The sequence below is a fragment of the Eutrema salsugineum genome, unplaced genomic scaffold (genome assembly GCF_000478725.1).
Source record: "Eutrema salsugineum unplaced genomic scaffold, Eutsalg1_0 scaffold_7, whole genome shotgun sequence".
Classification (NCBI taxonomy): domain Eukaryota; kingdom Viridiplantae; phylum Streptophyta; class Magnoliopsida; order Brassicales; family Brassicaceae; genus Eutrema; species Eutrema salsugineum.
In genome coordinates this window covers 3,960,027-3,972,391 of record NW_006256486.1, presented here as the reverse complement: position 1 = coordinate 3,972,391, position 12,365 = coordinate 3,960,027, and the positions used below count along the sequence as shown (strand labels likewise).

The 12,365-nt window shown below is 39.3% G+C and overlaps 1 protein-coding gene across 1 annotated transcript; it reads right to left on the bottom strand.

Annotated features, from left to right (window-relative positions):
• LOC18011331 (F-box protein At1g31080) lies at positions 1–1,203 on the bottom strand. Its single transcript, XM_006393229.1, has one exon. The coding sequence runs from the start codon at positions 1,201–1,203 to the stop codon at positions 1–3; it is 1,203 nt and encodes a 400-aa protein (XP_006393291.1).
• Between the last annotated feature and the right edge of the window lie 11,162 nt (positions 1,204–12,365).

The window sequence follows — 12,365 nt, the reverse complement described above, 5'->3', positions numbered from 1 at the left end:
CTACATAGTAATAAACTTCAGATCCTCAACATGGTCTACAAAGACTCTAACCATTCTACTATGTTGCTGTAAAGCGCCATGGTTAGCAGCTCTAAAACCTTGGATTTCAACACTTAGAACAGTGCTCCTTTCTGGATTGAAGAAAAAAACATAAAACGGCTTAGATGCATCTTCCGTCGAAATAACAATTTCACCTGTAGCAGTCACACCAAGGATTGGATTTCCCCAAAAAGTGGAAACATCGCAGCCATCAAATTGACTCTCCCAAATAGTGTAGACATATTCTGACCATTTCGATGATTCAGGTTCCTCGACATCTTTTATAACCCACAAACACAATGTAAGAGAACGCATTGTACAAGTATGACAATCATACTCCCAAGTAACCACGCCTAATTTACCCTTGTAATTGATCAGTTCAGTATTATCCCGATAACTAATGAAATCTGTGTATATAAACTTGAATTTTTCAGACCTAACATCAAAGCAAACTATCATATAACAAGTTCCATCTCTTTGTTCAGCAGAATATTCAGCTAAGTAATACAAAACCCCATTGATGCATATCCCTTCACTGCTAGGAAAATGGTTTAAGGGACAATGGATCTTCCTCCATGAATCGTTTCCAGTACCTAGTGTCAAAATTTGATACTGGCATCTCTTTTCATCAGCGTCAAGATCTCCAATGGACAATACCTTGAAGTGTTTGCCAATCGGATCAAACCCTATAAAACTTCTCCAAAAGCTTCTCCGATTACACTCTTTAGGTATAGGTAAGCTCGTGAACTGACCCGTGCTAGGCTTACATATTATTATACACTGATCATGTTCTGAGATATGTGGACATAAATAGATCAAATCAGAGGCACGACCACAAAATTCTAGACATGTGTTGCCTCCAGGGAACTTCATTTGACAATCAGCAGTTACTTCAAGAGACAACTCCTCATCATCTGGATTTTTCGGCTGAGGTGAAGTGAAGAAGCACCAATCATCACCTTCTTGTTCCACTGCAAATAAGAGACGCGGCCGCGCAAAGGATCTGGTTAGGAACAACTCGGTGAAATATGGACGGAGAAGTATGGAGCTCCATAACTTCGAAACGCAACGAAACCTCGCGACTGACTTGGCAGACAATCTTGATAGTATGTCGTTGACAAGATCAGTCGGGATGGAACATGAGTTTGTTTCTCCACTAATCATTTTGTTTGCCGAGTTCAGACTTGGATAAACACCAGAGGCTCTAGTCTATGGTTTTAAGGACAATCTTTGGGTTTCAAAGTTAACTATATGTGTGTGTTATTTAAATATAGTTTTTAATAGAGTTTAAATCTAAATATAATCTACTATTATTTAATGATTGATTTTAAATCCGGACGTCAATAGAATAAATATGTTAAAGCTTGGGCGTTATATTCTCCTGATACATAAAGAATTTTGTCTATGTGATAGAAAAACAAGGCGCTACGTAAGAAAATTTTATAGCTAATTTTAGATTGAGTTAAACATTCACTATATGTCAGATTTATGTATCTACAAAAGATGCACGAAAACTATAAACAGAAATTGAACAGAAAACAAAATACCTCTAAAACTTCAACTTTGTTTGTTATATCATCTGCTCTAAACCTAATATTGTTAGGCAGCAGAGCATTACGAATACAAAAATATCACAATTTTTTATGCATGCAATAAATAAAAACTATTTATTTGAAGACCTTAATTTTTTCCCAATGTTGGTTATGAACGTGACTGCAGTGGCACTATATATGATTTCTGAAGCTCTTTGAGCGTGTAAGAGAAAGCTAAAAAATAGGTGGAATGCCGCTCTATTTTATAATAACATATGATTATGACTCTTGGTTCTTTGAATTTATTTTAGTGTCGTTCAATTTTCTCGGGTGTGCTTTACGAAGTGGTAACACTACAAGTTCAATGCATTTTTTTTTTATTGTAAGAGAATGACTTTTCAAGATAAAAATTACTTTTGTATATGTGTCATATCCAAAATACAGATTTTTTTTTGTTACTTTTATTTTAGTGATTGTGGTTTTTGGTGTTTCAGATCAGAAATGCGATCAAATACATGGATATAATCACTCTACGTGTGTACGAGGAGGCAATGATAACCAATCCTTCCCTCATAGAAAGAGAGCTACGAACAAGCTGTATGTAGCGTAATTACACAATATATATATATATATATATATATATATCAATATTCCTATGTTATGTATAAGAAAAACTTTATGAGCCATTAAAATAATTATTTCTTGTTTTTATATTAATTTAGAGTTTTATGCGACGTTTTTTGTTGTTCGCAAAACATTAAAAAATCATATCTATTGTTATTAAATTCAAGATTATATACCAATTAAAGTCTTATGTTATTCATGTATGATAGATTACAATCACCTTTCACGAGTTTGACTTAATTTGAAACTCTTTATAAAAAAGTTTGAAATCCATTGTTATTCAATTAAAGATTAAGTTAAAGTCTTATGCTATCCACAGATTAATTACCTTAAAGTGAAAAGGTTTAAGTCAATGTGAAACATTTTTTTAAAAAGAGTATCAAATCTATTGTTATTTAATTAAAGATTATATACCAATTAAAATTTTATGTTATTCATGTATGATAGATTACAGTTACTTTAACGTGAAAGAGTTTGAGTTAGTTTTAAATTTTTTATAAAAAGTATTCAAAATCTATTATTATTTAACTAAAGATTATATATCAATTGAAATCTTATGTTGTTCGTGTATGATATATTACAATTACCTTAACGTGAAAAATTATGTGACCCCCTGGGCTATTCTCTTTATGCAACCCATTCTTATAAAATTTTAAAAGCCCAAGTTCAGTTCATACAAGGCCTTTTTGGCCAGAGAGTCAGCTAAATCATTTGCTGCTCTTGGAATAAAGCAAAAATCGATAGCATTGAAGTCTAAAGAGCTAATGAAAATATCAGAGATCACACCATGGATCGATGGTATCGGTGACTTAGATCGGATAGCTTTGATGAGCTGTTGAGAATCGGAGTTGATAATTACTCTGTTGAACAACAAAGATTTGGCTTGGAACAGTGCAGACCTGATTGCAAGAGCTTCCGCCATGAGAGGAGAAGCTACATTCAGGAGTAACGCAGAGTGTTCCGATTGAGGATGCTGGCTTCCGGAGAAAGACCAGCCTAATCCTGCTACTTCCGATTGGGGAGTCTAGGCGGCGTCTGTGCAGCAGGTGATGAAACCCTCGGGTACAAGTTGGATTTGATGTGGGGTTTCTGGATCAGTGATCGGCTTTGCAGGTTGGGTGATTGATTGGGCATCAAGCTACTCTCGGGCATCCAAAACTGCTTTGAGGACCACCTCTGCTTCCGAGAAAGTCTGATCGTTGAAGATTTTTTGGTTTCTGGAGGTCCATAATGTCCAGCGGATCCACCAGAACAACAAACCCTTGTCTAAACCTATCGGCGGGAGAGTATAATTTTCTCGGGCAAGATTCAATCCTTCCGCGACATCTTGGATTAAGCCCCCATCAAAATCATATGAAAAAGGACTCGTCTTCCACACCTCACTGGCAAAAGGACAATGGAAGAGGAGATGGAGAGTCGTTTCGGGTTCATTGCATCTTCTGTAGAGGTGATTTTCATGTATATTCTGGCGACTCAATTGAATTCCCACTGGTAAAGCTTCATGTATGGTTTTCCAGATAGAATTTTTAATCTTTGGGGCTGTAGAGAGCCTCCAAACCTGTTTATTCCAATCAAAGTTCAGGTACTAAAAGGTTTTCCGGATCTGTATCCCGATCTCACTGACTAGATGCCTGAGGGATGTTTAAGCTAAGTGAGTTTGTCCTCAGCCCGGAGAAGACTTGGTTTGATACTGAGTATCTTATCCCGGTAAGCAGGTAGGATTTTCTCTATTAGAGCTTCATTCCATACCATGGATTGGCCATTTAGAAGGTCACTAACTCTGAGTTTCCTTGCATGATAGGGAGGAGGGCCAAAGGGAGAACACTTGTCCCCTGAGGACACCAAGCATCCTTCCAGACATTAATCTTTTTGCCAATGCCGACAACCCATCCAAGCTGCTCACTTAGTAAGTCTCTCCCTATGCAAATACTTTTTCATCCATGCGAAGATGATCCACAAGTAGTGCTTTTTATAACGAAGTTTCTGCATGGTATCTGCCTTTTAGGATTCGGGCTAATAGATTGTCTGGACTCTGTAACAGTCTCCATGCTAGTTTAGCTAACAATGCATCATTGAAACAGCTGATATCCTTGAATCATAATCCTCCTTCTGCCTTAGGTTTGGCCATCTTCTTCCTGGCTATCCAGCTGGTTTTTTGGATGTCTGGAGAAGAGGGATTCTGGAATCTTGGAACATATCATCGTGTAGGTAGGCATAGCTGAAAGAACACTTTTTAGCATCACCAACTTTCCTGCATTTGATAATAGTTTTGATGACCAGCTCTTTGCTTTCTGCTTGATACGGTCCACAATAGATGTGAATATGTCTTTCTTTGATCTGCCACAGTGTTCTGGTTAACCCAGATATTTTCCCATACCACCCTCAGCTTCTATATTGATACACTGTAAGATTGAGCTTTTCTTTGTGTGTGGAGTTTTCTTGGAGAAGGTGATAAAAATTTGATCAGTTTTCCCGAGCATGCTTCATATTTTGATAGTACCTCTTTAAGTTCTTTGCAACTTTTGATGTTTGCCTTGCAGAAAAACATAGTGTCGTCGGTAAATAAGAGGTGGTTTACCCGAGGACATCCTCTAGCCACTTTAATGCCCTGAAGCTTCTTCCTTTCCTGAGATCGGTGGCACCACCCTGACAAAAACTCACTGCAGATTATAAACAGGTAAGGTGACAATGGATCCCCCTGTCTTACCCCTCTTTGTGGCTTGATGTATCATCTAGGGCTTCCATTGATAAGAATAGAATAGGTAACTGTAGATATGCATTGCACGATCCATTTGACGAAGGTGTAATGAAACCCCAATCTGATCATTGCTTTTTCAATAAAAGACCACTCTAATCTATCATATGCTTTGCTCATATCGGTTTTAACTGCCATAGAGCATCTTTCAGTAGCTTTTGAAGTCTTTAGGAAATGAAGAACCTCATGTGTAATTAACACATTGTCTGATATAGCATGTTTAGGCAAAAAAGCTTACTGGTTTTCAGAAATAACTGCCTCGAAAATTGGTTGCATACGTAGAGATAAGATTTTTGAATTGACTTTGTAATAGACATTACAAAGTGCTATAGGCCTGTATTCAGCAACTCTTTTGGCTCCCACCAGCTTTGGAATCAATCTAATATGGGTTTCATTGATCCTTTTAGGCATAACTCCAGATGCAAAGAAACCTTGGATCTCTCTGATGATCTCCTCGCTTACCACCAGCCAATTTGATCTGAAGAAGCAGGCCGACAAACCATCCGGACTAGGAGCTTTGTCCGGATGTATTGAGAAGAGTGCCTCTTTGATCTCTTCAGCCGAATGTTCTCTTATTAAAGACTGATTCATTTCAGAGGATATCCAGGGAGACAGTGCATCATTGATGATGCTCTCATGTGATTCTAGGTTAGTGGCGTTAGAGGTGAATATGTCTTTGAAATACTCAGAAATTAATTTAACTATCTTGTCTTCCTCGTAATGAGCCTTTCCTTCGTTATCTTCCAGAACTGAAAATTTATTAATGGCAAACATTTGACGAGAAGAGGCATGGAAATATCTGGTGTTTAGGTCTCCAAGAAACAGTCTGCTCCTCTTTTTCCAATATGCCTCTTCCTTTTTGTGAGCTGCCTGAAGATTGTCTTTGATTGATTTTATGAGAGCTTCGTTTGGCGTGAGATCAGTTAGTGCCTTTTCCAACTTTTGTTTTAACTCTTCAATGTGAGATTGACTGTCTTTGTAGTGATGTTTGGTCCAGAAAATGATGGCAAATGTGCACTGGTCAATTCGCTGTTTTACGTTTGCGCTCTTACTCTCCGACAACACTTTTGAGATAAGTTCCTTAACCTCCTCGTTATCCTTCTATCTTTTGTCATATCTAAAAGTTTTTTTCCTCTTCTTTCTCTTCGGGTTAAAAACTGAGATGACAGGTCTGTGATCTGAAGAGTCAAAGTGCAAATATTCACATCTGCCATTTGGGAAGAGCTCAGCCCATTCACTGTTGGATACAGCTCTATCCAGCCTGCTTTGAATACTGTAAGTGCTTCTTACTCCTCTCCAGGATAAAGCATTTCCAGAGTGGCTTAAATCATACAGATCCCCTTCTGAAAAGAAAGTACGAAAATCCTCAAAAGAGCTCTCTTGTCTAGCAGGACCTCCCACTTTTTCATCATTGCAAAGAATGTCGTTAAAATCCCATGTCAAGAACCACGGTGCATCTCTGATTTGGGCTAGATCGATGAGGTAATCCCAATCTTGCTTTCTCAGTTTTCTGTCTGGATTTCCATATATGAAAGTTGAGTAGAAAGATTTGTCTTCATAGACAATGTGTGTAATGTGTATCAATGGAACTTTGGCAAGAAGATATAACATGCAGATTTATATCCTGATTCTATAATGATAGTAATCCTCCACCTCCAATGCCGTGTGGAGGGACAATACAATGGTTGGCAAAATTTAGATCTTCTACTTTTTTGAGAACAAAGTCATTGGGGTTTTTTCGTCTCCGAAAGAAATATAATATCTGGATCAGTTTTTTTCTTTATTTCCCGGAGCCGTCGAACTGTCTCGGGGTTCCCTAACCCTTGACAGTTCCAGTTAATAACTTTTAAGAAAGAGGAGGAGGTAGATTCTGAAAATCCGCCTGAGTCCTCTGCACGCTGGATCCAATTCTCTTTCCACGAGACGGTCCTGCCTTATCATTCCCCAGGTCCTTAGTTTGTATCTTACTTGAGTTGATCTTAGAAGCTGCGTATGTGATTCTAGATAATTTGTCAAACCGTGGAATCACACTTGTTAACCGCTTTCTAGGTGAGGGCTTTACTTTTGTCATTTTCCTTTTCTTTTGTGGAGGGTCGGATACCGGGATCGGGTCTCTATGATTCTTTTTTCCTGGTGGTCTGCTTGGTTTTCTCTTGGCCGGAGGTACCTCCCTGGCTCTTCTTGCAGAAGAAGGTGCCTTGTCCTCAATTGGTTCCTGTGATATTCTCAGAAGAGCAAGGATTCTGTCATGAGAGCCTTCCTGCCCTTCCATTCGGGTTGGTGGAGAAGGTCCCAACCTCAGTTTTGCTGGAGTTCTCTCTTGTGATCCTTGGACCGGTGAATCCTGCGAAGCTCTAGCCAGCGAGGCCCTCACCATCTGAACCGCTGATTCTTCAAACTGACTATTTTGTTTTGCCACTCTTACTCATTCTCTACAGGCAGCGCTTTCAGATGGATCTACACAGCTAGAGTATTGTATCATTACTTCCCTTAGCTCTTCCAGGGCTTCTTGCATTGCTGCCTGGGGAAGATCTTTTTCTTTTCGAATAATCTGATTTTCAGGGAGAAACAATTTTAGTCTCTGGCAAATCAAGATGCAAGCGTTGCTGAAGCGACAAGGCTTGTGGGTGCCATTAGTTAAAAATAACAAGGGTGACGCTGCTGAGATGGCGAGTCTGGAAGAGAAGGCACATGCATCAATTTTGCTTTGTCTTGCAGATGACATCATTGTTGAGGTTTCAAATGAAACGACTGATGTTGGTTTATGGGGGAAGTTGGAGACATTGTATATGACAAAGTCTCTTACAAACAAGTTGCTTTTGAAACAACGTCTTTTCGGGTTAAGAATGCATGAGGGTACGAACCTCAGAGATCACTTAGATCAGCTAAACACGCTATTACTAGAGCTACGTAATATCGATATTAAGGTGGAGGATGAGGATGCTGCTCTACTTCTATTGGTATCTCTACCACTATCATACGAAAACTTTGTGCAATCGTTTATAGCCGGTAAAGATACTGTATCTTTGGAAGAGGTTCGCTCGTCACTTCATAGTAGAGAGCTGCGACATCAGACGTCTTGTACAGGTGCAGATAATCAAGCTTATGGACTGTTTGTCAGCGTGGAAATAACAAGCAGAAGAATGCAAAACGATATGTTTCGAATGATCCGAAACCAAATGATATCTGCAATTACTGTAAAGAAAATGGGCACTGGAAAACAGATTGTCCTAAGAAGAAGAAGAAGCAGTCAGTTGCTGTTGTTGTAGCAGAGAATGACAGCGAGTCTGAAGTAGACTTTGCACTGGCTGTATATGAACAGACACATTCCTCAGATGTGTGGGTTCTAGACACTGGAGCTTCTTACCATATGTGCTTTAGGAGAGAGTGGTCTTACACATATGAGTATGTAGATGATGGTAGCATAATGTAGCTAACAGTTCTGCTTGCAAGGTTGTTGGAATTTGTTCGATCAAGATCAGGACACATGATGGTAGATTCTGCACCTTAAGAGATGTCAGACATGTTCTGTCTATGACAAAAAACTCGATATCTCTAAGTCTTTTAGACAGTAGAGGGTTTAAGTATTCAGGTGGTGACGGAGTTTTGAAAGTTTACATGGTACTTTATATTTTCTGCAAGGCTCCACAATCACAGGTTCAACCAATGTTATTCTAAGGTTCGTAAGGAAGATTTGACAAAGCTACATATAACATATGAGGCTTGGTCATATGAGTGAAAGAGGTATGCAAATTTTGTCTAAGGAGGATCTTCTTTGTGGCCATGAGGTTAAGGGTCTAGAGTTTTGTGAACACTGCATTTTTGGAAAGCTTCATTGCAACAAGTTTCCTAAGGCTATTCATAAAAGAAAAGGTACGTTGGACTACTTTCACTCAGATTGTTGGGGTCCGTCTCGGGTGAAATCTTTTGGAGGTCACAGGTACTTCGTGTCTATGATTGATGACTACTCACGGAAGATTTGGGTGTTCATACTGAAGCATAAAAGTGAAGCTTCATAAAAGTGAAGCTTTTAAAAACTTCAAGGAGTGGAAAGCTCTAGTTGAAAATCAAACAAGGAAAAAGATCAAGAGGTTTCGAACTGATAATGGTTTGGACTTCTGTTTATTTGAGTTCAATCAGTTGTGTAGAGATGAAGGTGTTTCACGTCATCACACAGTCAGAGATACACCCCAACATAATGGTGTAGGTGAGCGGATGAACCAGACGTTACTGGAGAGAGCGAGGTGAATGCTCTCTAATGATTGTTTAGAAAAACAGGTTTTGGTCTGAATCTGTAAGTACAGCTTGCTACTTAATAAACCATGCACCACATACAAGTATCAAGTGCAAGACACCTACTGAGATGTGGCCAGGTACATGTGCTGATTACTCAAATATGAAAGTTTTTGGTTGCACAGCTTACTATCATGTAAGTGAAGGTAAACTAGAACCAAGAGCAAGGAAAGGAGTTTTCGTAGGCTATGGAGATGGAGTTAAGGGGTAAAGGATATGGTCTCCATCAGAGAAGAGGGTTATTACAAGCAGTAACATTGTCTTTGATGAAAGTTCTATGTTCAGATGCTCAGCAGAGCCTACAGCTGTTGCAGATAATGAGAGTTTCGACAAGCAGGTGGAGCTGCATGACGATCATGACAAGAGTGATTTGCAGCAACACAAAGAGGGTCATGAGGAGCAAACAGAAAATGTTCTTTTGGAACCTACTGTATCTGAATCTCAACCATCTGGAGTTGCAAAATATAGTATTGCAAAAGATCGACCCAAGAGGATTGGCGTTGGACCACCTGTGAGATATGGCTTTGAGGATTTGGTCGGATATGCACTGCATGTGGCAGAAGAGGTTGATACGTATGAGCCATGCACTTACAATGAAGTTGTATCAAGTGTTGAAGCTGAGCAATGGTTTGCTGCAATGGGAGACGAGATGAAGTCTCATGATAAAAATCATACATGGGATCTGGTCATTATTCCACAAGAGAGAAAGATTGTCACTCGCAAGTGGGTCTTCAAAATAAAGGAAGGGATATCACCTTCAGAAGGAGTCAAGTATAAAGCTCGGGTTGTTGCTAGAGGTTTCAGTCAAAGAGAAGGAGTAGACTACAATGAGATTTTTTCACTAATGGTCAAACACACATCTATCAAAGTACTGTTAGCAATAGTGGCACGTCAGAATTTGGAGCTCGAACACTTGATGTGAAGACCACTTTCCTTCATGGAGAGTTAGAGGAAGAGATATACATGACCCAACCAGAGGGTTTTGAAGCTCCAGGCAAGGAAGACTATGTGTGCAAACTGAACAAGTCGTTATATGGACTTAAGCAATTTCCAAGGCAGTGGTACAAAAGATTTGACAGCTACATGACGAAGTTGGAGTACGTTAAAAGTCCTTAAGATTGTTGTGGTTACTACAAAATGTTGAAGGATGAATCATATATTTATCTGGTGCTTTATGTGTATGACATGCTGATAGCTGCAGAGGAGATGTGTGATTTTTAAAAGCTGAAAGATTCGCTTAGCTCTGAGTTTGAGATGAAAGGCTTAGGTGCCGCAAAGAAGATTATAGGCATGGAGATTTTCAGGGATAGAAAACAGAAAAGCTCTTCTTGTCACAGAAAACCTATATTGAAAAGGTACTAGTAAGGTTTGGAATGTCCACAGCTAAACCTATCAATACTCCAAGCGCAGCTAACGTTCATCTCACAACGGTTGCTCCTCAGTCTGAAGAAGAAAATGAGTATATGTCTCGGACTCCTTACGCTAGTGCTGTCGGAAGTTTGATGTATGCTACGGTATGTACAAGACCAGATCTTGCACATGCAGTCAGTGTTGTTAGCAGGTTTATGGGACAACCAAAAAAGAAACATTGGTTAGCTGTGAAGAGAATTTTTCATTATCTTAGAGTTACATCTGATGTTGGTCTTATCTACGGAGGTGAGAGTCCCTACCAGGTGACAGGTTATTCTGACTCAGATTATAATGCAGATGTAGACAGTAGAAGGTCAATGACCGGCTACGTGTTTACCTTAGGCGACTCTGTTATTAGCTGGAAAGCAACTCTGCAACCTACAGTGATGTTGTCTACTACTGAAGCAGAATACATGGCTTTGACAGAAGCAGAATGCATGGCTTTGACAGAAGCAGCTAAGGAAGGTATCTGGTTAAAAGGGTTGGTTAGCAATCTGGGTTTGCATCATGATCAAGCTACAGTATACTGTGACAGCTTGAGTGCGATTTGCTTAGCTAAGATCAGGTTCATCATGAAAGAACCAATCATATTGACATGAGGTATCACTTTCTAAGAGATGAGAAGAGAATCAATGTTAAAAAGGTAGGAATTGCTGATAATCCTTCTGATATGTTCACTAAACCAGTTCCTCGCAGCAAGTTCCAACATTGTTTGGATTGCTGAATGTCACAAGCTGTTGATCTGGCCCTTTGGGGCATCTGGCCCTTCGGGGCATCTGGTCCGAAAGGACATCTGAGGCAAAAGGAGAAATCGGGTACATCTGGCATCATTAAGGTGCGTCAAGTACATCTGTTTAAGGGTTCAAGTCAAGGTGGAGATTTGTTAGTATGCCTTGAATCTGAGACTGTGGAAGGTGCGACATGCGGAAGGTGCAACCTGAGAAAGGTGCGACCTGACGAAGGTGCCACTTCTGGAAGGTTCTGGCTACACAGAAAACTGCAGAAGGTAGAGTTTGCAGATTTTGTAAGCTGCGAAACTGTTAGCAGATTGTGTAAGCTGCGAAGCTGTTAGCAGATTGTGTAAGCTGCAAAGCTGCTAGCAGATTGTGTAAGCTGCGAAGCAGCTAGCAGATTGTAAGCTACGAAGCTTCTCGGATAAGATAACTCCTATATGGGCTGAAGCTACTAGCTTAAGGTTGTTATGTGGGCCTAAGCGAATAGGTACATATCTGTTTAAGGTTAACTTGATGTTAGCTATAAATAACCTTGTTACACCTAATTCTGATGTATTCTGAACCTTCAGCCTCCATTAATAAATCATTCTCTTTTTGTCCGTGAACATAGCCAACTCATCGTTGGTGAACCACGTTAATTCTGTGTTTTTGCTTTACGTTCATAGCTCAATCTTTTCGCATCCGTTATAACACTTAGATTTCTTATAAATCATGATATCTGAGTGATTAACACAAGCTGGAATCCACAGCCCATTGTAAATAAAACTACTAATAACTAGTTTAGTTAAAGACCACGATATTTAGAAGATCCTGTAGTTTTAGAGGGAGCAACATGTGAGAAACAAGTTTATCATGAAAAGAATATACATGTCATAAAGAAATGATGGGCAATGAATAAGATCCTATGCATCTCTGATTGGATGTGATATAAATGAAGTGTTGAAAAGTTCAGTTAATAAAAGGATATGTACACACACA